This window comes from Perna viridis, chromosome 8, assembly GCF_037379345.1.
Source record: "Perna viridis isolate PV_CMFRI_1.1 ecotype Kerala chromosome 8, ASM3737934v1, whole genome shotgun sequence".
Classification (NCBI taxonomy): Eukaryota; Metazoa; Mollusca; class Bivalvia; order Mytilida; family Mytilidae; genus Perna; species Perna viridis.
Genome location: NC_142452.1, coordinates 48,093,453 through 48,115,014, shown reverse-complemented (window position 1 = coordinate 48,115,014; position 21,562 = coordinate 48,093,453). Strand labels below are relative to the sequence as shown.

The 21,562-nt window shown below is 32.3% G+C and overlaps 1 protein-coding gene across 8 annotated transcripts in view; it reads left to right on the top strand.

The window, feature by feature from the left end:
- The window catches only part of LOC148610793 (myotubularin-related protein 13-like), a 76,560-nt gene that overhangs the window by 12,011 nt on the left and 42,987 nt on the right, over positions 1 to 21,562 (top strand). For all 8 annotated transcript variants that reach the window (XM_088596164.1, XM_088596162.1, XM_088596160.1 and 5 more), the window contains exons 2-17: positions 966 to 1,051; positions 2,315 to 2,572; positions 3,568 to 3,670; positions 4,298 to 4,414; positions 5,971 to 6,103; positions 7,160 to 7,268; positions 10,205 to 10,318; positions 12,157 to 12,237; positions 13,446 to 13,559; positions 14,383 to 14,610; positions 15,736 to 15,890; positions 16,994 to 17,159; positions 17,945 to 18,163; positions 18,551 to 18,739; positions 19,477 to 19,590; positions 20,592 to 20,782. In XM_088596164.1, coding sequence (XP_088452290.1) covers positions 966 to 1,051; positions 2,315 to 2,572; positions 3,568 to 3,670; positions 4,298 to 4,414; positions 5,971 to 6,103; positions 7,160 to 7,268; positions 10,205 to 10,318; positions 12,157 to 12,237; positions 13,446 to 13,559; positions 14,383 to 14,610; positions 15,736 to 15,890; positions 16,994 to 17,159; positions 17,945 to 18,163; positions 18,551 to 18,739; positions 19,477 to 19,590; positions 20,592 to 20,782 — 2,377 coding nt within the window. The remainder of the gene's footprint in view (positions 1 to 965; positions 1,052 to 2,314; positions 2,573 to 3,567; positions 3,671 to 4,297; positions 4,415 to 5,970; positions 6,104 to 7,159; positions 7,269 to 10,204; positions 10,319 to 12,156; positions 12,238 to 13,445; positions 13,560 to 14,382; positions 14,611 to 15,735; positions 15,891 to 16,993; positions 17,160 to 17,944; positions 18,164 to 18,550; positions 18,740 to 19,476; positions 19,591 to 20,591; positions 20,783 to 21,562) is intronic.

Genomic DNA, 21,562 nt, shown 5'->3' with positions numbered 1-21,562 from the left:
AAATTGGAGAGGAAGTTGCCATACCCAGTGTCAGACTGGTGATTGATTTTGGGGGGTTATGACTTTACCATTAGGGTTAAAAATTAGGAAATACAAGCTGGTATCCTAGACCATATTTTTTTTTATATTTTCTATATGTTCAACTAAATTTCACCCAAAAGTTTGGTAGCAGAGCTCAAAATCTAGTAGCCATTGGCTACTTGACATCTGCTAATTTTATCCCTGTTTACCGTTTAGGATGACGGCACTAAAAGAGGGCCAGATAAGCATTTTTCTGGCTTTCAGACAATAAATATAATCAGTCAGAGTGTATTGACTTCTTAATGGAATTACACCACAGTTTCATCCTTCTATAGGAAGGTTGAGATTCATTTTGAGGGTTATCACAATAAAACAACAAAACGGACACCAAATATAAGTATTTTCTTCAATTTTGTAAAAAAATTGTTTAGGCACCTTTTTTCTACTTCCAAATTTGGAAGTTCGTGAACATCTTTCATTTTTTCGAGAATATTATGCTGTGTCACGATCCAAATTTAGAATGTATCAAGCTTGAATACTGTGTGCATACAACCTCCACTGATCAGAGTAGCACCTATTTTTGGTGTGACCGAAAATTAATCTGTGAATAACTGTAAAAGTACTTAAATATGTCCATACTGATTTTCATGAATTAGGGAAGAAATACAAGTTTGTGGATTCATGAATTTGTTGTTTTGAGGTTTTCAGTACACACATCAATTGAAATCTCCTTTTTGTTGTGAACCAAATTTCATGGTTTGGCCTACCCACGAAAACCATGAAAATTAGTACCCCACAAACAATAGTTCTTCCAAAGTATTATAAATTGTAGGCAGGTAAAGGTGGATCAGATCCAGTAACTGTTAATGGCTCAGATGTTGGTGTATTCAGTATATTAATTGAGCTCTGAATATTGGTATGATACTCAACTTTAAATATTTCAGGAGGTGGCCAAAGTCAAGGGAAGATTATCCAGAAGTTTCCAGAAAAAGACTGGGATGACTGTCCTTACACACAGGGAATAGAACTGGTTTGTTTTCTAATATTTGGGGTACCAGTTTTCATGAGTTGGTAAAACTGCAACATTTTTTAAGGGAATTTTTAATTTTATCCTAAAACCAATTTAGTACAAGAATTTTCATTTCGCTGCAAGGTTGTTTTTTATAGAATTTTTGTATATGACAGCATATTGTTATTAGGGATTTCCCAACAATTTAATTTTACACTGGATGTAAATAACCTTATGATATGCTACCACTATGCGGTTAAAGGTTATTATTTGTTTTTGTAAATAACCTTTGGAACTTGTTATCATTAATCAAGGAAATTATAATGACTGTTGACTTCTTCCACAATCTTTGCTGTAAAATTTCCTGGAACAGCAGTTCATATTCATTATACAGCTGTGTACACATGAAAAAAATAAGTTGAAATGAATTGGACCCTGATTGATTTTATGACAGATAACATCTGAATTGAATTTGAATTGATTTTTTTCACATTTAAGAGGGTGTACATGTGAAAACCATGCAGTGGGCGGCACGTGACAATATGATTTCCAAAACATTTTCATCCATGCCTCCTGCTCAAAGTTTATAGAAGTTGGTCTTGATTCACTACAATGGTTAGAAAGTAATGAATTACATAGAAAGAACTTTATTGAAAAAAAGATAACTCTTTACCTTGTTCAAAATTTGATTGATTTGTTGAGGAAATTTACAATCATTTTCTGAGCCGTCCATTGTCGATTATTAAAATCTTTACATTATTTGACATAAATACATTTTGTGTGATATGTTGGACCAAAAAGTCTGTGGGAAAAAAATTATGATGAGCATTCCATATCATAGGATTTGCCTGATTTCTACATGGACAGCCTCTTAATTCAAGGGATGTGATTGTCATATGAGGCTCAGTTCACTGAAAAATAAGAGACAAATTGCCTTTGTTCATTTAGCTAAGATGTTCATAATAAAATTGAAAATGCTTCTCTAGTAAACTCTTAATTCAAGGAATGTGAATGTCATATGAGGATCAGTTCACCCAAAACTAAGTGATAAATTGCCTGTGTTCATTTAGCTAAGATGTTCATATTAAAATTGAAAATTGGAAACGCTTCTCTAGTAAACTGCTTAAAAGATTCCTGATATAATAAGCTTTGACATAGTCTTAAAAAAACTGAAACCTATCAGCCACTTGATTTTTGTTAAACATTATAAAATATTGCATTTTTCTTCTTGCGGACAATTTTATTATTTTATGAATTTCTTACTCATGGTGTGGTATTTTACAGTTCTGCCAGCCATCAGGATGGAAGTTATCACCACAGAGATTTCCCCCGGAGTTCTTCATTGCTGTTTTAACGGACATGGACGCAGATCGCCATTACTGTGCTTGTCTGTCATTCAGCGAGTCTGTTTCTGTAACTGTGCCCCGCCCAGATGACGAGGGGGAACCTGAAATGTCAGAAAATATTTTACCTCAGTCCCTTATGTTTTCACCAAAATGTCTTGTTCTCATATCACGGCTAGACTATTTTGAAACCTTTAGGGTAAGTTGATAATGGATTACGGACAAACCTGCACATTCAGGTCACCCACGGAACAAAAATTTATCCATTAAACTCAGGTGACCTCATAACAAAGGTTATATTTTTACATACTGTGATTCAGTTTATTATATTAAGCCACAATCTATGAGAAGAACCCACTTAAAACAGAGCCCACTTAAAACAGAGCCCACTTAAAATAAACATGATTTTCTTCAGTTTTGAAATGAAAATCCAGATTTTAATATAAAATTTCTCTTTTCTTATTATGTTTACATACAATTTCATCGGTTTCCCCTCTTTTTGTTTGTTTTGTAAACTTAAGAAATAAATCATGGTAACTCCATTTTATCATTGTTTTATTGCGGACTGGCAATTTATGTTGCATTGTTTTACCCCAAGCGATAGCAAGAGATCAAATAATGACATAAATGGCAAGCCTGTGGTAAAACAATGATAAAATGGAGTTTCCATGTTTTATTTAAATTATAATAGGACTAGTTTCTTTATATTTGTGAATAGACTCAGCCTATGTGTTGCACAAAATGTTCCTGTGTTTATCACCTTTTAACCATGGCTGTGGTCTAAAGAGCTTTGAAGCATATCATATTAGAATCATGTCAGTTTAAAGTGCTGAACCCATTATCGCAAGGCATGCTGAATCAAATATTATTGAATTTGATTGCTAATGTAAATGCATTAATTTTTATTCAGTACCAATATTAATTTTTGTTAGTTTTTGCAGTAGACAGATAAGCATGAAAATATAGCGGCCAAATTGATATGTAGCACTATGAAAGGCTGATCATTCCTTAGAAATGACTGGTTTTTTTTTTTTTTGGCTAATGCATTTCAGTGAAAATCTATTGACAAAATAATGCCAGGATCATCAATAGGACAAAAAAATAAAGAATGAGTCACACAAACATAGGATTTTATACTCAGCCATTTTACTTTCAAGATCTTATTTGTTTTTTATTTTTTTCTTTCTATTACAGAACTGTTTAGGTATAATATATACAGCCTATGTAGACAGACTTGAGGCAGCTTTAGAGATTTTGGTTGGAAATATCATAGGCAGTGTTTATGTCCCTCCACCTGGTTAGTACTGCACTTACAACCTAAAGGGAGTATGTTAAAATCCAATTTTTACTATCGAGAGTGAAGGAATATGTCCCTCCACCTGATAAGTACAGTACTGGTATGTTCTAATCTAAATATAAATTTTACTGTGTAGAGTGAAGGAATATGTCTCTCCATCTTGTTAGTACTATACTTCCATGCTAAAGAGAGTATGTTAAAATCTAAATTTTACTATTGAGAGTGAAGGAATACCACTCTCTGTTGGGTTAGTATTGTACTTCCAAGCTTAAGAGTCTGTTAAAATCTAAATTTTACTATTTCGAGTGAAGAAATATTTTAATTCAAGAAAGTGATTGAAAATCATACATTAACTCTGAAAGTATGAAGTAGGGGAAACTTGGCCGAAATTACATCACTTTCTGGTTGTTAAAAAGTGACATGAAAAGTTAATCATTTGCAGGGAAAGGGGATAGTATTACTATTACTATTATGGTTGTATATTATGCACCAATTTTGTTCAGTTTTTTTGTACCCCTTCTTTTGCTTAATGAAAGAGGGGAGGGTTATATTGCAATTGAAGGACTTTAACCTTGGACTTACTCATTTGAAGCCTTGTTTCAAAACTATTATCATCGTTTTGTGCAGGTGGACCCCAGATAAGGTTTTCTATAGGAGCTGGTGACAGACAAGCTCTACAACCACGACTCAGTAGTAGTATACCATCGTCCAGGAATTGTGTAGCTGTACTCTTCCAACAATTAGGTGATTCATATCATTGTATTAAGTATAACTATGTCTAAAAGTCATGTAGGGGGTTATTGATTGTATAAAGTATGACTTTGTCTAAAAGTCATGTAGGGGGTTATTCATCACCTGTATGGTAAGGAGAATGTGTCAGTGATATCCTACATATGGGAAAAGTCTCGTAATTTTCATTCCATAGGCCATCATACTCATATTTTGTGTTGTAGCTCGGGCTCTATTGCTATTTTGGATATAAGGGACCACTCAAATCGACCAGGATAGACTTCTAGCATTCCATTTAAAATATCGGGGTGGGAAGTGTGATTCATTTTTTTAGAATTTTCCTGAGGAAAAGTGTAATTTGTCCTCAATACCACCAATAATACATGAAACTGGCACTATTTTCACTTTCAAAAATTTTCTTTCAAGTTTATCTTTTATTTAACCATTATCGCTGTCAAGCTTCCTTAACATTGTAAAGTGTCTAGGTTTCTAGGGGTGATGAGCACTAATTCCATTAAGCAGTTACATTATTGTGTCTGCATAGCACTATTTTTGCGACTTACTCAGTTCAAATCTCTGTCAAAACATGAATGATTCAAAATCTTTCTGATGGAAGTTATGTCTGCAGTTAGGATAGGATTGTTTAAAATATTAACACAGACACACTGTGTGCTTTGAAGAGTGTCTTGGAGATTCCCATTGGTCCAAACATCAGCAATATAACAAGTGAAATGTTATTTGAGCAGAAATAGCTCCACCCTCATAGACACAGTCCAACTTCATATTATCATATTATTTAATCATAAGTTACAAGGATGTTTTTATCCAATGTTTAAGAAGGTAGACCTAGGGTAAGGGACATAACTCTTAAAATCAATGATATGTTTGTATCATGTTCAATTTCACCAAAGTCTTTCAAGCTTTCATTTGAAACAGGATGAAAGTTACTTTGATGCTTACATGAGATTGATGTAAAAAGCCTGAATAAAACATTCCAATGATTTGTAAGAGTTGTGTGCCTTACCTTAGGTCTACCTCCTTAATTAATCTCCTCAATGTTAATTTCTTTTAGGAATACTTGGTATTATGAGATAATTGTTCACTGGATACATGGTAGAATTTGTGTGCTAATGTAGCGGAAATTTTCCAGTATTTTTTAAACAACAAAAATTAAAAGCCAAGTTTTGTTGATATTTTTTATTAGAACATTGGCTATGAGGCATCATTAATGGTACTAACCTAAATATATTTTTACAAGACATGTTTGAATCATTTATTGTCTACTTTTGCATGATGAATCTGTGAAACTATACTGAATTGAAAGGATGAGATAGCATGTTTCTTTTTATCGTCCACATAACAACGATACCGAAGAGAAAGATGAATTAACCAACACTGAAATCACCTCATTGCTATGGAAAATACAATATTCATAACAAAACATCTATTTTTTTTAAGGAAAAACTAGATTTGTCAAAAATGTCAAATTGGTTATTGTTGTATTCTACAGGAACACATATTACCTAACATATTGTAAAGTGCTCTGTTGTTATGTATGCTGTATTTTACAGGTATACACAACACACTGGTATTGTTCTGTGCAGCCCTGACTGATCATAAGATTGTCTTTCTCTCCCAGAGTTACTCACGATTAACTGATGCATGTCAAGCTGTGGTTGTTCTTCATTATCCTCTCAAATTCAGGTAAAAAGGCCAACTTATAATACTTTTTTTGGTTCTCAGACCAAGGCTCTGGAAATTTGGTCCGTTAATTTCGGCCATTTTTTTTTTTCAGTCTTCAGATTTGGATACCCTTTGGATCATGCCCATCATGCACATAACTCGAGAGAACAAAAACTGTGGGGCCTTGTCTCAGACCTCCCTTATCTTTTCATCTCTTTCAGGTGTAAACCAATTATCAATGCCATTGCAATAAAACAAAATAGAAAATAAAAAAACACCTCTTACGTCATTTAAAAAAAATTCTCCCTCACCCTTTAAAAAAAAAAAAAAAGCCTCTTCCACCATCTAAAAACACCTCTTTCTCAATCTTAAAAACACCTCTTGTACCATCTTAAAAAATACCTCTACCACCGTATTAAAAAGAAAAACATTTCTCAAACCATCTTCAAAAGAACACCTCTTGGACCAAATAAAAAAAAACCACCTCTCTCACCATCTTAAATAAATGTCTTTCTCACCATTTATTAAAAAAAACTACAGAAACACATCTCATCATTTAAAAGGTGACACCTCTTAATTACTAAAAAAAAACAAAAAAAAAACAGTATTAAAATGAATTTAAAGATAGATTGATTTTTGGTTGTATTTTTTAAGCAGTATTAAATTAATGACTATCATACAGGGGGAGTAACACTGTTTCTTTGAATTGGACTAAATATTTTGATTTTTAAGACAATGCATTATAAAACATGTAACAAGTTCTTTGTTTCAACATCTATAGGTTTCCAAATAACCTTAAAATTGCAATTTTTTTTAGTTTTAGTTTAAGTGTCTTTGACACCATTTTACCATTTCAGGACCTTTGTCAAAATATTTTTATTTGTTTAAATATGATAGTATAAAATCATACAAGATTCTAAACTTAAGTTGATCCTAGATGATTTGTTAGATAGTGTTTTTTAGGAAAGAGAAACTTAGGAAAGGTAGGAAAAATCACTTAGAAGTTAATGGACATATTTTTTTTAAAATTGATCCATATCATATTTTTTAAATCATTTTCATTGCTTCTATTTACAGTTATGTATATATACCCATCTTGCCAGCTCATCTTGTAGAAGTTCTTACTTCACCTACACCATTCATGGCCGGTATCCATTCATCATTAGCTGACGATGCTGCTGATCTGGTAAGTGATGTTGGCTCGTTATGTCCAGTACATGGTCTGCTCTATTTGTCAAACGTTCCTATTCATAAGCACTGACAGCAACAGACAGTAAATCCACAATCAATCAGTACTATGACCTACCTTAAGTTGTGCCTGGTCAAAGCTATCATTTTGCCATTCAGTTATAAAAAAAACATGAAAATGTTCAACTTGAAGGTATTTTTATACTCTTTTGCCCACAATTAATCAATCAGTACTATGACCTACCTTAAGTTGTGCCTGGTCAGAGCTATCATTTTGCCATTCAGTTATAAAAAAAAAACATGAAAATGTTCAACTTGAAGGTATTTTTATACTCTTTTGCCCACAATTAATCAATCAGTACTATGACCTACCTTAAGTTGTGCATGGTCAGAGCTATCATTTTGCCATTCAGTTATAAAAAAAACATGAAAATGTTCAACTTGAAGGTATTTTTATACTCTTTTGCCCACAATTAATCAATCAGTACTATGACCTACCTTAAGTTGTGCCTGGTCAGAGCTATCATTTTGCCATTCAGTTATAAAAAAAAAACATGAAAATGTTCAACTTGAAGGTATTTTTATACTCTTTTGCCCACAATTAATCAATCAGTACTATGACCTACCTTAAGTTGTGCATGGTCAGAGCTATCATTTTGCCATTCAGTTATAAAAAAAACATGAAAATGTTCAACTTGAAGGTATTTTTATACTCTTTTGCCCACAATTAATCAATCAGTACTATGACCTACCTTAAGTTGTGCCTGGTCAGAGCTATCATTTTGCCATTCAGTTATAAAAAAAACATGAAAATGTTCAACTTGAAGGTATTTTTATACTCTTTTGCCCACAATTAATCAATCAGTACTATGACCTACCTTAAGTTGTGCCTGGTCAGAGCTATCATTTTTCCATTCAGTTATAAAAAAAAACATGAAAATGTTCAACTTGAAGGTATTTTTTATACTCTTTGGCCCACAATTAATCAATCAGTACTATGACCTACCTTAAGTTGTGCCTGGTCAGAGCTATCATTTTGCCATTCAGTTATAAAAAAAACATGAAAATGTTCAACTTGAAGGTATTTTTATACTCTTTTGCCCACAATTAATCAATCAGTACTATGACCTACCTTAAGTTGTGCCTGGTCAGAGCTATCATTTTGCCATTCAGTTATAAAAAAAAACATGAAAATGTTCAACTTGAAGGTATTTTTATACTCTTTTGCCCCAATTGGTAGACATTTGTGGCATTGTTCATTTGTTCATACATAGTGATACACAGACAAAAATTGATCATGTGACAATCATGTGAATTGAGATTTACATGGAATTCACATAAATATGACATGAACTTTATGTGATTTTTATATATAAATGGATGTTTGACTTATTGATGTCTTCTCCATCAATTATTTATCACTTTTTAGACAAATATATTTCTGTTATTTAGCGTGTATTTATTCAGATTTTCATGTCACAAATTAACATACTTCATGCACATGAATTTTGTGTGATTTTCATATGAAAATAGTACTGGATATTTTCTCAGTGAGGTTTTACTCCACCAATTATTTCTCACTTTGAGACAAGGATATTTCTATTTTTAGCTGAGATTTCATTATTGTAATTAAACATTCTGAAAATGTAATAATTTTCGTGGTTCTTTATTTTTGCGGATTGTGTCGAGTGAACATATTAGCCGGTATCAATTTTCACAATTACCAGAAATAGTGAGCATATCGAAGTGTTAAAAATTAATTTTGTGAGTACTATTTTACGTACTTTTCTGTCCACAGTGAAAATAGCGAAAATTAGTTCAGTTCAAAAATTAATATATTTAAAGTATTACAAACTGTTGTAAGTACAAGGGAAAAGTACAGGCAGTGTGTTTTATGTGTCAGGATGTCATCTTACCAAATTATTAAAAAAAAAATTCAAAAAAATACCAATCATATTTATAGCAAATTTCAGTATGCTATACATATGTTTCAAGGAGTAACCTCTCATCAGCTGCATTAGAATCAAATATGTAGGAAGATCTCATTGAAAAAAACCTTGTATACTAGAAGTACTCAAATTAAAAATTATGGAATTAGGAAGCTAAATCCATGACTGAGGGGTTCTACCATTTACAATACAAGGTATGAAGCCTCAATGTTTTAGGTATTTTGAAATTTGGAATACTGCAAATTTTGATAAATATGATGAATAAAATCTTATATTATTCGGGGTTGGACTGCTGGGTTTGTGAATTCCCTTTGGGATCTATGATCCACCAGCAGTGGCATAGACCCAGTGTGTTTTATGTGTCAGGATGTCATCTTACCAAATTATTAAAAAAAAAATTCAAAAAAATACCAATCATATTTATAGCAAATTTCAGTATGCTATACATATGTTTCAAGGAGTAACCTCTCATCAGCTGCATTAGAATCAAATATGTAGGAAGATCTCATTGAAAAAAACCTTGTATACTAGAAGTACTCAAATTAAAAATTATGGAATTAGGAAGCTAAATCCATGACTGAGGGGTTCTACCATTTACAATACAAGGTATGAAGCCTCAATGTTTTAGGTATTTTGAAATTTGGAATACTGCAAATTTTGATAAATATGATGAATAAAATCTTATATTATTCGGGGTTGGACTGCTGGGTTTGTGAATTCCCTTTGGGATCTATGATCCACCAGCAGTGGCATAGACCCAGAGGTAATAAAATACAAAAAAAAATTACCAATCATATATATTGCAAATTTATAAGAAAGTGAAGATACAAATTGTTGAATTATGATAGAGTATGAAATCTGAGACACTTTAATGGAAGACATCATTGTTCTCTTTTTGGCAGAGCCTCTTTAGAGAACTTAGAATCCCTCTAGTGTGCCTGAGATTGTTTTAGATACATGATAACTGACTCTTGTGTTTTTTTAGCTTGATGTGATAGTTGTGGATTTAGATGGCGGAAGCATCAAGATTCCTGAATGTGTAAATATACCCCTTATACCTGAACCAATACTCAGTCGGACCAAGGCATCTCTTCATATGGTAATAAGTTAAAAATAACAATTATGGTGTACGTTTTCGTGGTTATGTTTTGTTGTATCTGTCCAACTATTATTTAGATTGTTACATTGTGTATGCAGATCTTTGTTTCATGTTTCCATCTTGTTTTTGGACTTTGGTGTATTTGAATCATCCTACAGCTGACGCTTCAGTATTTTTTTGTTGATATATTTATAAATAGCTTATATCAGTGCAATTTTTCAATGTGACCAACAAATTAACAGATTTCTCCAGTTGAGATAGTTTAATGACTATGTAATGCTAAAAAAGACTTTTTCATGCCATGTTTATGAGGGGCTCTTAGTCAATACTTCATTGAGGTACATTCAACAATTTTCCTGAAATGATTCTAACCATTTTCAACCAAAATTTATAATAAAGTTTGAATTTACAGTATGGGGATTACAATGTACTTACTGAGCATGCTCAGTAACTAGCTTAAAAGCGTGTATACTCATAAATGACATTAACATTTACAAAGTGTATAAAACAAATGTAGGTTGAGGAGGTAAATATGGTTTCAGTATAAACATTTTCTCTGATCTTTCTGCATGGCAAGCAGAACTTTAGAACATCTAAAAATCATCCCAGTCTGTAAATTGAGTGTGAGTGTTTTTAAGAATCAGTCAAAATGGGAAACATGCATGTCAAAAACCCACCGATCTGACAATATAATATCACTCAATGATGCTTTCTCTATTTGAAAGTGTCATTATATGATCTCTGCATCACTGTCTTTTTTTCAATAGGATTTTAGAAAAATGAGGTTTTGACAGAGTTATTGCCCTTGAAATGTTCATTTTCAGTGCATTTCAAAGAAATTGTAACTCAATGCACCAACATTATATGGCAAACCCTGTCTGTTTTCCTTGTTTCTGATGGTGCAAATAATCAAAGTACACTATCAAAATGATTGGTTTTTTTTTTTCATACCATATTTCACCCACTGCCTGATTCTTACAAAGACTGATTCTTAATTCAGTTTATATACATTTCTCTGATAATGTTGATAGGTCTTCATATGTTCATTCACTGCAAAACCATGGATTCATGTCATAGCCATTTTGCTTATTAATAATATTTTTTTCATGATTTTATACTTTCATATTACTTAATATTTAACTACCAATATATTTCTGCCCTATAATTTGATTTTTATGCATGATCTGCTATTTTCATATTTTGATTTTGTACTCTAATGCACGAGGCAAACCTCCAATTAAATTATGAACAGATCAAAGAGTTGTTTCCCCTCTACTTTAAAATTTTAAAGGCTTTGTAATTTAATCAATTTCAGTTAGCAGACATGATTTTTTTCTGTTTTTTAGGGGAATTCTGCTATTTCAAATCCGAAGTCTATCGTTACGATTCCTTATTTTAATGTACATTTCCTTCCAATTTTGCCAAACTCGACTTTGTTTGTTGACCTTGTAAAATCAGGTCTAAGTAAGTTACAAACCAACATCAATTTTTTTTTTTTTTTTTTTGGAAAACATGAGCTTGTGATCTCTAATGATGGACCTTTTATGGACATCATCTGAACAGATTTCGTCAATATGCAGAAAAGTCAGCTGCAAATGCTTGCATACAACTCAGGCCAAAACTTTAAAGTTGATAGTCACTTAATCTCTGTGGAGCAAGTTGTATGCAGAAGATAGATTAATGGCTGATCTAACAAGCCAAAAAAATGAGTCAGAAATCCTTGTTGTGTGATAATATTTCTGTTAACTAGCTTGTGGTACTATTACTGTTTGACTTATTGGTCAGAAGCTTTACTTATTTTATTTATAATCACATGGAATACCCTTGACTATTTTTAGATACTGAACATGGACTTGTTTAATGCTGACTTGGCATTTCCTCCTTCACCTCCAAAGAAACAGACTAGTCTAGAGATGAAGGTTTGTAATGTGATTAAATACTTGAATCTGTAAGAATAAAACATGATTGAAAAATAATGAATCATGCTCAGAAAAATCACATGAATTGTACTATGTGGAAACATTGTTTATGGTATGTTAAAGATGAATGGACAGTTTGTTCATCTTAGATGTGTCAGAGGATGCAAAGTAAGGTTGAAAAAAAAATGATGGGGGAGAGTTATCTCCCTCTGATGATGAAATCATAATACATTTCATGTAATTTATTCCTTAAATTCCTGACACTTAAAAAAGTAATGAATGCCATTTCTGCATTTCAGATAACATTTTGAATAAGATTTATGTGTGTTTTTTTTCCACTGCCTGATTTTTACAGAGAATAGCATGCAACTCATGCTTCACATGAAATTTATGTAAATTTAACATGGAATTTTTGTGACTTTAATGTAAAATTCACTTCAATTAACTTCTGTGAAATTTCATTTGAAGGTTTAATTTAACTCAATTCAGTTGAATTTCATGTGAATTTTGGTATAAAAATATTTAGCCTGTGTATGAATCTAGTTTTCCGATACTGCTTTGTCTGTAAAATTAGACAAAAAGTTTGATTCAGCCAATGAAACAGGCATCTATATGTACTTAAAACTAGATGAAAACTATTACATTTACTATACTAATAATAATTCAATCAATGATGTTTTATTCCTTGTACATGATTAAAGTCAAAATGATATAATGTTGAAGCATCTCATGTCTGTCAGATCCCTTTTTAATGTTTTTTAAATATATACTAAGGAATGCTTCATGTCATGTAACTGATCAACACTTTCACTCACACATGAAACATCAGAAAAGAAACATTTGATTTCTATTATTACATTTCATACGTTACTATAATTTTTTTTCTATTGTATTTAAGAAATAAATAGAAAATTGACAGTACACAGTGATCAATAAAAGTAGTCCACTTAACTGTGGGCGTGGCTTATATGAATAGAAGATGTGTTTCATTGACTAATAAAACATCAGGTGTACAGCCGATTATCCAATCAGATTAACATATTTTAATGATATGCACAGTAATTGTAAATATTCAGTTTTGGCATGTGTTTGGTCTAAAATGCATTGAAACTGAGATGAAAGAAGATATATTGTTAAAACTGGTTCCTCTTTTATCCAGGTTCAGTGTGAACAGGTTTTGCTGTAATTGTTAAATGACTGCTTTTCAGGATAAAGAAATCAGAGCTGTATTTATTCGTTTGTTTGCTGAGTTGTTGACAGGGTACAGAACATGTCTAACAGTTATTCGTATTCATCCTGAACCATTTATCACATTTCACAAGGTATGTAGAAATAAACAAGCCTTAGGTGAGTACATTTTTACACTGAAATATTGTAAGGAGACCTTGCATTCAGTGATTTCAATTTTCAGGAATTTGAAATTTTAAAATCAATTTGATTGTATTTAAGTTACTTCAGATATTTAACATATGGGATATATTTGTTCTATTAACAAGTTGAATGGGGTAAAATAAAGAATGTTAAAAATTTACATGTACAATGCACTTACAACTAAATGTCAAATTGACTATTGACTCTTTACTGACTGGACGGTGATGAAATATGTCCGAGATTTCGTGACATTTTGTATTGCTCAAGTGAGAAATTTTTCTTCACTTTCTATGGTCATTTTTTGTCACAACAAAAACATCTCAACTTCAACAGAAATATTTCTGTTAAGTAGCAGTTTTTGTTGTAAAAATCAGACGAGGTGATTTATGCAATATGATAAGCCACTAAATTTACAGGCCACGTAACCATGACTTGGTTTATCATTTGATTGTCACACTTTTGAGATAAAAATATAAAGAATGTGTATGAAATTAGCACTTTGCAAGAGTTATTGTTCTTGAATTTGTTGATTTTAGATGAATATGCTTTTCTTAAAAATAAAGATCTGAATACAGAAAGGATTATAGTTAAGTTAAAATATAGCATACAAAGACTTACAAATATCATTTGTTCCGTGAGTTTTTCTGCACCATAAATCACCTCTACCGTTGGCAATGTCTGAATTTTACATGCATTGGTACTTAAAAAAATAAAGGTAGTAGTGAAAAAAAAAATGTTTACAATGTTGTATGATTTTCCTTTGTTAATTTGTAGGCAAATTTTCTTAGTACAAGAGGATTTATTGAGGACGAGTTCCTAGTACGTGTTTTAGACTGTATGGCATTTAGTGGATTTGTAGCTGAGAGGGGCCCTCCCTATCGTGTCTGTGATATATTTGATGAGATCTATGCAACAATTCAAGATTTACTGGCGGAGGAAAAGGGAGACTTGAATAAACACTTGGACAATATTAAGGAACTAGCAAAACAGCTTCATACAAATGTAAGTGTTTGAAGTTAATGCTGTATTACATAGGATTAGAACTATTTTTTAAATCGGAAATTAAAATTTTAAAGTTAATGGTTTGTTACTGAAAACAGCCTCAGTGGTCTCAGGTAGCATATGTACCTTGAGTGGGGAGGTTGTGGGTTCGATCCCTAGCCAAGTCACACTACAGACTTTAAAATTGGTATTCACTGCTTCTGCACCAAGCACACTGTATTTGGAGATAGAGTGATGTTTAGCTAGCTCAGCATCAAAATATTGTTTATAAGTAGGGTGATAGGCCTACCTAGAGGCTGAGAGCTAGCACAATAAATATCCAGGTCAGCATATCCTTCTAGCTCATGCTGTTTCTGAGAGCTAGCACAATAAATATCCAGGTCAGCATGTCCTACTAGTACAAAGCAGGGTCTATTCAATTCATCAAAAGGTAATCACTGATTCTATGCCAAGCAGTCAGTTTTTAAGAAGGTATCTGGTTGGCTTGGAGTCGGAATACTGTGTCCAAGTGGAGTGGCAGGCCTCTCTGCAGGCTGTTGTTTTTATGAACTGGATCAGTGTGTCTGATTAGTACAAAGCAGGGTCTCTTCGATTGGTCACTTCTATGTCAAGCAATCTGTATTTAAGGGGTTAATGACTGGTTTGCTTGGAGCCAGAATACTGTGTCCAGGCAGAGTGGCATGCCTACTTGCAGGCTGTTTCTGTGAGCCAGCACAATAATGACCTGGTTCAGTCTTTCTGGCCAGCACAAAGTAGGGTCTGTACCCTGCTGGGAAATATTGTTATCCTGAAATTTATGAGATATTTGGCTAATCCACAATCAAGCAGGTACATTATGGAAAGTTATGTGTACAGCACTGGTATATATGCATTTTCTTTTCAAATTTCTATTCTGTTGACTGATTAAAAAAAAAGGTTCTGTGCAGCATACATTACTTTTTCCAACTTTGTAGAAAACAGATCTATATTAAAAATGAAAAATTCTCCTGATCTTTCCAAATTTATTTCACAGTATGAATTATGTGTCCATTTCTCTTGTATATTTTTCTAAACATGAAATAAAATCATCTTTATGTGTATATCATTGATAATTAATATCATTTTATGCAAATTGTTTTTGTATAGGAAAACCCAAACCCCCAGCCATATGTACAGAAAGTTCCAAAGCCAACAGAAGGAGCATATAGTAGAATACATCAGCCACAATTCCCATATTTAGACTGGTTACATGTACAGGAAGTTATAGATGAGGGCATTGCTAAAAACAATCTGAAATCTAAGTAAGTTCCCCAGATGAAAATAAACTAATTTTTGGGACTTTTCCTCTCCACTAATTTTGCAAACAACAAAAAACACAAGAAATATTGTCATGAATAGGTCACTTCATATTTTGATAACTCTTTGAGAGAGTGTAAAATGCAAAATTGAATTACCATGAAGTTGGATAGATGTATTACGGAGGTAGACCTAGAGTAAGGCATGCAACTCTTACAAATCATTGGAACGTTTGTACTTATCATTTTACATCAATCTCATGTAAGCATCAATGTAACTTGGACTGATTTCATTCTGTTTCAAATGAAAGCTTGATAGGCTTTGGTGAAATTGAATTTGATACAAACATATTACTGATTTCAAGAGTTATGTCCGTTACCCTAGGTATACCTCCTTCAACATTCCATTAAAAACATCTTTGTAACTTATGCTAGGTCTACCTCCTTGTATTGCAAATATAAGAATGTGTAAAAGTTGATTGGTTCACAATATCTTGTAACTGTTCCTTGAATTTTACATGTAATAGATATATCATTTACATCTACTAAATATATATTTCACATGTACATTAAATACTGTATTTTGATTTATACACGTTTATGTATAGTATGCAGTGTTTATGTATAGTATGCAGTGCAATTTTGAAGGTCAAATCGTGTGATAAGTTTTTTAGTCATAGATTCCAGTAGAATTTTGACAAAAGATCGATATTTTGCACTTGATCGGTCAATTTATTTACCTTGATGTGGTATTTCCAACAAAAATGTCTAAGGAAAGAAACATATATTCATACTAAAACATCATGTAAAATTCGGTAGCTACATTAATTGGATAATTTTTTTATTTGGAAGCATGATGAAACTGCCACAGGATGTATGAAATGGCTTATAAAATAAAATTAAAAGTTGGGAAAATCTGGCATTTCCTGTTTTGGTTGTAACTCAAATTTTGTGATTTTTTATTTCAAAAGATACTTTATCTATCTATCTATCTCTCTATTTATGTGTAATAAATATATATTTAGGGGGTTCTCAAGATATACATGTATATTACATGTACTAAATATGTATTTTACATCTACAAAAGATACAGAATAATTTATTTTTAGATTCAGTAACATGAGACCATATCAGTTGAGGATAGTGCCTATAGGACCTCCTGCCACCTCCCTCACAGAGAGGCAGAGGATAGTTGACAATAATGCCAGGAGGCTTGAAGTCCTCAGGAACTGTGTCAACTTTATATTTGAAAATAAGATCTCAGATGGCAGAATTGTAAGGAAAAGTTACTTCAAATATTTATAGAAATGATCAAATGATTAATCGATTAAAAATTTAATTATATGGATTGTTTTAAATTTTTTACCAGGTTATGCGGGCATAACTTGTTCAAAAACTAAAAGCACTCCATATCATTAAATTTCTATTAATTAATGTCAAAATTAGGATTTGTGTCTTCATCGAAGCCTTATTCAGTTCGGAATTATTTGAATTGCGGACTGCCGACCAATGAACATTATTGACAACACAGTACCAAGTTAGTTTATGGAAAATAACCTGTCATGCACAGATGAGTAATAAACAATAAAATTAAATTATTAGAAAATAGTTTTCTAACTGGTACTCTTTAAGTGGAAACATTTGCTTGGGAGAACTTTTGCTAAATTATTGGAAATTAAATATCTGCTAAAATGACCCTAACATCAAAATTTCCTGTTTAATTTGTAAAATCTCAAAGACATCTGACTGCAAGTTTGCACCCACACAAATTGATTGACAGAGCAAATTAAACAAAATAACATCTTGCAAAAATGTCCATAAGTTTTATTGGTTATCCAGCAGCATGTTATCTCTATTGTTACTCTATACTGATATTTTTTAGGTAAGACCTTCAACTCAAGAATAAAACAGTCTTGACTATTTTCTTTGTAGAACGTTATAACATGATGCTAGATACAGTCGCAAATTCAAAACTATGTGAAAATAGGTTGATTGCACAAACTGCCGGGTAAAAAACAGCACAAAATTTTTCAGTTTTTTATGTTATTGTTTCTTTCCAGATATTTCCAGCAGTACTAAGAGCTCTAAAGAGTCGGGTGGCTAGGATAGCTTTGACTCAGGAACTTAGTTACCATATTCGTAGTAACAGAGCCATGTTAGAGCACCAACAGTTTGATTTGATTGTCAAACTACTCAACTGTGCTCTACAGAACGAGTCAAGTATGGATGAGAATGGAGTGGCAGCAGCTATTCTACCTCTAGCAACCTCTTTCTGTAGGGTAGGTTAGGCCATTTTACCTCCAGCAACCTCTTTCTGTAGGGTAGGTTAGGCCATTTTACCTCTAGCAACCTCTTTCTGTAGGGTTGGTGAGGCCATTTTACCTTCAGCAACCTCTTTCTGTAGGGTAGGTTAAGCCATTTGACATTCAGCAACCTCTTTATGTAAGGTAGGTTAGGCCATTTTACCCTTCAGCAACCACAGGCCATACAAAATAAATATCCTGGTTCTTGTGACATATGTATTGTTTGTATTTTAAACAAAATTTAATGAGTTCATAGATGTAAAAAAAAAAGATGGAAGAGGTAATATTTTATTACACCTCCTGCTAACAATGTGCTTTATAATTATTGTTTCTAAAATGTGATGATATTGTGTGGTTTTACAGAAACTATGTACAGGAGTGATACAGTTTGCCTACACGTGTGTCCAAGAACATGCAGTGTGGGGCAATATCCAGTTCTGGGAGGCTGCCTTCTATCAGGATGTTCAGAAACAGATTCGTCAACTTTATGCTCCACACTATGAGGAACACAATCTCTCCAAAGATAAAGATTCCTTGTATGGTCCATCTAGTGTAAGTGTAATGTATTTTATTTTTTTATTGTTTCATATGGCAAACATAACCAAACATAAAAAACTGAAATAATTTTCTTAACTTTGCAATGTCAAAGTTTCTTTCAGCTATTACTGTGTATAATGAAAGAAGAATATACATGCACATTGTGCAAAGGTAAAATTTAAGATAAGACTGTTTACAGCAATATTCAAAAGGCAATGTGAAGAAAACAATTACAAAGAGGATAAACAGTGTATGAAAGATAATCAAATACAACCAAACAAAAAAACCAAAAAAAACAAGAACTTTCTTTGAAAAAAGATATCGGACGCATACCCTTGCTTTGTTAATACCCAATTTTTTTTTTGGTCCAACTATTTCCAATTATCCAATTTATAAAAGATAAAGGGATCAAAAATATTCCAGACACAAATGCCCCCAATGGAGCTGTAATTTTACAGTTGCTATCACAGTTGATCAATGAAATGCGAGGTTGTAAGCTACATCAGTTAGGTTGCCAAGGTTAAGCATCATGGATGTCACGTGATATCAAAGCAAACTCAATACTGACTGTGTCGGAAAAACAAACAATCAAAACTGAATATAAGTTGAAAATTCAAATTTTTTCATTTAATTTGCTCATTTGGACTCAAAGATAGGAAAGAGCGTAGGTTATTTAATATTAGTTTGCACTTCTGCTAATTTTATTCAGTGAAAGATTAACTCTTATTTCTTTGAAATGTTTTTATTTTTAGCCCAATGAGTTGAATATAAACTGGAACAGAGGATCTTCTACCACACCGGATACAAAGAGAAGATCTGGTATCAGACCCAGAGAGATTGGTGCTCTAGAAATAGCAGCTGAACAGGTACCCAGGAAATGCCAATAAAAATTAATTGATAGATTTTCATTTCCATCCTGAATTTTTTTATTTTTTCAAATTTACAATTTCTGGATTTTTACATGTCCCTGTCCAGTGTGGTACAGGTTTTAGAGTAAATTACACTTCCTTGTGACAAAATTGGCCTTTACTATACTTTGCGTTGTCTGTCAGAATAAGCAGAATAGAAGATGGTATGCGATGGTTAAACATATGGTTTAATATCAATATGTATGGAAGAAAATTTATGTTTTAAATGTTTGATGGTTTGAAATGACAATTCCATCTGCATCTTGTAATTCTAGACAAGTCACAGGACAAAAAAGAAAATAAAAATTAAAATCCTCCAACCCATCCCACTTTTTTGTGGACCCCTGGATGAAAATTAAAATCCTCCAACCCATCCCACTTTTTTGTGGACCCCTGGATGAAAATCTAGCCATTACATTTAATTGGCCTTATGAATATGAATTATTTGCTAATTCTTGGAAGTGTTTGGATTTTAAAATTTGTAACAGCTAGAAAAAAAATGTCCCCATATGTCTCAGAAAACACAGGGCATTGAACAAACCCAGGAATCCTCATAAAAATTGATGACATCATGAATGAATTTAGCACAAGAAAGGATCCCTTCTAAAAATGGGAATCACAAAAATATATTTTGCATGAAGAAACAGAATCTCTTATTGCATGGTGTTGATTATCTTGGTTTTTGAATCAAAGAATTTTGATTTTTAGAAAGATTTGGATTCAACAACAATAATAATTATATCAGATGTATTCTTGTATGGGAGAAACAGCCAATTCTTCACAGAAAATATCTTACGACTCTTGATAGTAAAATTTATATTTTTAACATGCTTATTACAGCTCTCATGTTGAAAATTAAATTTGACTGTCTCAATAGAAGAAATGATTTATACAACTCTTACCAGAAAGAAAATGGTTATTTGTACTATGTTTGATACTATAATTTCTAAATTCTTAAGTTGCGGGTCTGGCCGAATATGACAAATGAGCAGAAAGAGGAGATGATTAATAATGAAGAATCGACTGTCTACAGTCAAGCCATACACTACGCCAACCGTATGGTCTACATGAGGGTTCCTCTTGATACTAAAACAAATCTGAAGACGTACTCTGACTGGGAAAGTAACAGCAATAGCAATATTACAGCCAGGTCAGTTCTATTGAATATCAAAACTAATCTGTACAAGTTCTGTATATAGGAATTCCTTTTCATATGAAAATAAATCCAAACTTTACTGAATGATTTTAAATATTGAGTGATATGAGGCTTCATTACTTGTTTTTTTTTTCTTTGAACTTTAAGTCACATGTGGAGAACATTAATGATATTTGATCATGCATTCAATTAAGGTTCAGCTAAAGTCAGTAACTAGGATAATCCTTAATGAAATGAAATAGTTTTAATCATTCTTTAAATTAGCACTGACATATCACTTAATGCATCTTTATTTGTATTTATACACAAGCACAAGTCAAAATTAGAAAAAAATGTTTATAACTTCTACATAATATTGACAACAAAAATATAAACAACATACTTCATACCAAATCTACAGCTGCCAAAACAAGATTTGAAGTCTGAAATTCATGTAGCTCTGTTCCTAAATGTGTTATGCAGTGCAAGCTAGCATTAGTTTTCTTGAAAAAATTGCAATTTCTTTAAATTTAGATGAATTGAGATATTTTATGCCATGATCCAGCTAAATACCAACACTAATTAACATAAAATATTTAAATTTTCATTCAAATCTGGCAATATGTCACAAATTATTGCTAGCTTACACTGCAGTTGATATTTAGGCTACAGAATATTTACATTTCCGAACAAAAATCTGTTATTTTAAAATTTGATGTTGTCACTTCTGTTGTTAACAAAATATGGCTGCAGTAACATACTTTGTGTAGGAAGAAAACTGTTAACAAAATAAGG